This window comes from Triticum urartu, chromosome 6A (genome assembly GCF_056163025.1).
Source record: "Triticum urartu cultivar PI428250 chromosome 6A, HENAU_Tu73, whole genome shotgun sequence".
In the NCBI taxonomy this organism is placed as follows: domain Eukaryota; kingdom Viridiplantae; phylum Streptophyta; class Magnoliopsida; order Poales; family Poaceae; genus Triticum; species Triticum urartu.
In genome coordinates this window covers 578,148,408-578,152,300 of record NC_141878.1, presented here as the reverse complement: position 1 = coordinate 578,152,300, position 3,893 = coordinate 578,148,408, and the positions used below count along the sequence as shown (strand labels likewise).

The following is a 3,893-nucleotide window of genomic DNA, read 5'->3' as shown; positions in this document are numbered from 1 at the left end:
CGATCTACAAGGGTATGTAGATGCACTCCTCTCTCCCTCGTTGCTAGATGACTCCATAGATTGATCTTGGTGATGCGTAGAAAATTTTAAAATTCTGCTACGTTCCCCAACACTTGATGCCTCGGCTTGGAAAAAAATCCAAAAACCCTAACTTGACCTAGTTGATGCCTCGGCGTCGATAAAAAGCCAAAAACAACCCTAATTGACCCTACTTAACTCAGAATCATCAGTTGAATAGGAACATACTAAAGCAAAAAATCATCATTTGCAAACAGATTACTTAAGATAACATTAACCAGCTCTAAATACCACCAAATTCAGCACTAGTTCAAATCCATACATAATCATAGTTTGACATTCATCACTAGTTCAAATAGCACCACATTCAGCACTAGTTCAAATGCAAACATCTTACTTAATATTACATATCCATAGTTCAGGAGTACTCATAGTTAATAGAATTTAAACTACTATCATTACAACAAATGCCAAACCACACCCTGCAAAAGGTCAGCAAATGCCAAATGATATTGCACATTCTTCTCTTGCACTGCTTATCCATTTATGATGGCCTTGATGCCCTCCAGCTTCACATTGCTCTCTTCAACTGTCTTCTTGAGCTCATCAATGTGGATCTGCAAATTCTTCTTCTCTTCAGCTAGCTTCAACTTCATGTTCCTAATGACAGTACCTTGAGCAGCTGCTATGTTCTTCAAAGTGTCATACTTCTCCTGTAACTTGGTTGTTTCAGCATCTTTCCTTTCTATCACTGCCCTCTGCTCCTGGGCATCCATAAGTGCATTGACATCTTCAACCAACTTCTCATAGCTGGCCTGGAGTTTCTTCTTCTCTTGTGTCAGGTCATGAACAGTAAATGAATGCATCAGACATTCCTCATTCCTGTCCATCTTACTCTGTTCATATATAGACCACAATTTGGACAGTGCATTCTCAAGGGTAGTGGGCCAAGATGGATCAATCCATTCTACTAGTCCACAGTTTTTACCTTCCTGGAAAAAGAGTATTAACAAAATGAATTACATAACAGTGACTTGCTTACAATGATAGGCTAGATTACTTTATACTAAAATTCAGATCATGCTCTAAAATAAACAACTACTAAGTAAACAATGCTGGTGTGCTAACCCATGAATATTCTGTCCTAAAATAAGCTAACATGGCAGAGTTAAAAATGACCTAACTAAACAATTGCCAGATCCAAACTAAAAAATGCTGGTCTGCCAACCCATGCATCTACTCTCTTAAAATATGCTAACCTGACAGAGTTAACAAAATGACCTAACTAAACAATGTTGCCAGAACCAGACTAAACAATGCTGGCAGAGTAAACAATTAATGAATCCACCGTCCAAACTTCACAGTAATACAATGCCTGCTTCCACAGTAAACAATGACTGCATCCACTGTCCTAACCTCACAATATGATACAATGACTGCTTCCACAGTACATATCCATGGTAAACAAATGACATATCTGTTTGGTAAATCCACAACTTCCAATTAGTTCAGCTGGAACCATACCTTCTCTGCACAACAAAGAAACCTCCTGCCAGTGTGAATCCCTTCGAAAGCAACACGCCTTTCTGCTGCCTTCCCGTGTCCATGGCACAAAACATACATATCTGTCTCAGGGCCCTCGAAATCTGAGTCTTCGGTGCTAGCAGGAACCTGGAGTGCAAAGGAATGACAGAGATTTGGTCCAATGATTGAAAAGAAGCTCATTCCAAAAATCCCCAAATATCAAACCCTAACCCTAACTCTGAGAACTGGCCTTAATGGTGCCGTCGTCGGAATCTGAGCTCATGTACTGCCTAGTGTGCTCGCTGCTATCCGACCCATCACTCTACGACACCATGGCGCTGCGGCGGCGGCGCGGCGCGGCGGCGACGGGTGCGGCGACCAAGAACAGAGCGAGAAGAGAGCGAAGAGTGAGAAGAGAGCGAGCGAGCAGAGTGGAGAAGGAGTAACGGTTGGCGTTTTTGACTGCTAGGACTGAACGGCGCCGTCTAACGCCGTCTGCCGGCTGTCGGGACGGCCTGGAGTGCCACGTGGGCGAAAAACGGGCCCCAGCTATCATAAACTCACTTAACACGGCCCGATCCGCCGATCAGTAGTTTTTGCAAAAGAATTACGCTAGACATGATGCTGACTGCAGCGAATCTGTATCCTAGTGATTTCCACAAACCTAGTCCTCAAAGTGATGGTTTTATGCAATTTACTTCGACAACAGGGACATGGCATAGCTAACGAGGAACCGTCGAGAGACCTCGATTGGAACCGCCGGTTTCTCGTGTGTAACTTCATTTCTCACATGCCACGCTCGCCAAAGAATCATCAAAACCACCATTCGCTGTGTGTCGTTCAGTTTCTCAAGGAGACGAAAGATCCACTCTCGCTCCGTATCATGCATTTCTTCGTCGCTTGGAATGTCCCAGATTTCTCTCATGGAGTTCCATAGTCCAGCAGCATGGGGGCAGCGACTGAGCAAAGAAGCACTGAACCCGCTTGTGGTCATGTATATTTCATCTGCCGATCGACGGATCCTCGTTTGGTTCTGAGTCGAGCGTCAGATGATCGATTGATCGATCCGCATTATCGTTGATGCTTTTGTCTAAAAACTCAAATATATACTTTCTCAAAAAGAATTGAAATATAATTGCACATTTTAGAAATTGTTCTCGTATTGCACATTTTAGAAACGGACTCGGAATAACAGCTTCCACCTAAAAGTAGGAACCACATACTAGCGACCGGTTTCGGTGATCGATATGTCTAGAACAACCAGTCGATATCCCGATCGGACTACGAGCAATGTTACACCTACGTAGCTACCATACATAAACTAATGTAACAGTTTAGGTGCCTTTTTTCGGTTGGAGGAAATTAGGGGAGGGTCCCCACCCAGTTGAAAGTGAGGGGGCGAGGGGTTAGTAGTTAGTCAAGTCACGTAACTGTACATAGGCTTTTACGTAAGTGTAGCATTTTTTATCGGGCTATTTCTTATAGAGCAATACTACACAATGAACACTGTGTGAGGGCATCTTCAACGCCGATCCTTAAAATGAACACCAGATTTGTCCGTGGGATGGTATAGACTCGTCCGCGAACACCGTACGGATGCCGGCCAATTAACTCTGTCCCCTAAATTTTTATCTTGTTTTTTAAAGTCTGCAACACTCAAAATAATTGATTTGCAAAAAGCTCAAAATAGTTATAAAAAATAACAAAATTCATCCATAAATAACATGCAAATTTCCCTAGTACAAAATATTCAAATGTAAATATTACATCGGAGATAACTAAATGTTCAATAATTTTTTCAAATTCATCGATTCCAAATTCAAGGATAGTCGAGTCAGAACCGGCATATGTTGTCTCACACATTGTGTCCGTTGAGCTTCACGCAACAATGTATGAGTGTAAATGGTCCGCCCCCGGTCCTGTAGTACAGCATGCCAACACATCCGAACTATACAATGCAATGGTAATCAAGTTGTCACTTTGCGTGAATCAATGTATTGACCAAAATGTAGAGCAATAAAGAAGCAAAATTTACAATCTCCATGTTTGATGAGCCCCATGACCGCATTGTCTGCACTCCTACAACCACACCGCAAAACTTCATGACGGTGGTGAAGATGGTGTATCACCAATGGGCGAGCAACTTAAGATTGCAATCATGGATCACATGCAAGTCATAGGGCGTGAAGTGTTTTTGCTCAAGAAACAAAGCACACATGTTTGCCAAAACATCGAGCCCCCTTGACTGCCTCCAAAGCCCACAAATACAATCTTCTATGTATCACATAACAACTCATTCTTCATCACCGAGTATCCGTCATCGTGCTTACTCTTGAAAACAACAACGTCAG

The 3,893-nt window shown here is 42.6% G+C and overlaps 1 protein-coding gene across 1 annotated transcript; it reads right to left on the bottom strand.

Moving 5' to 3' along the window:
• Positions 1–554: 554 nt before the first annotated feature.
• On the bottom strand, positions 555–1,641 carry LOC147966585 (uncharacterized). The gene is made up of 2 exons (XM_087527308.1): positions 1,543–1,641; positions 555–1,010 (listed from the first exon to the last, which is right to left on the bottom strand). The coding sequence occupies exons 1-2, from the start codon at positions 1,639–1,641 to the stop codon at positions 555–557; spliced, it is 555 nt and encodes a 184-aa protein (XP_087383434.1).
• Between the last annotated feature and the right edge of the window lie 2,252 nt (positions 1,642–3,893).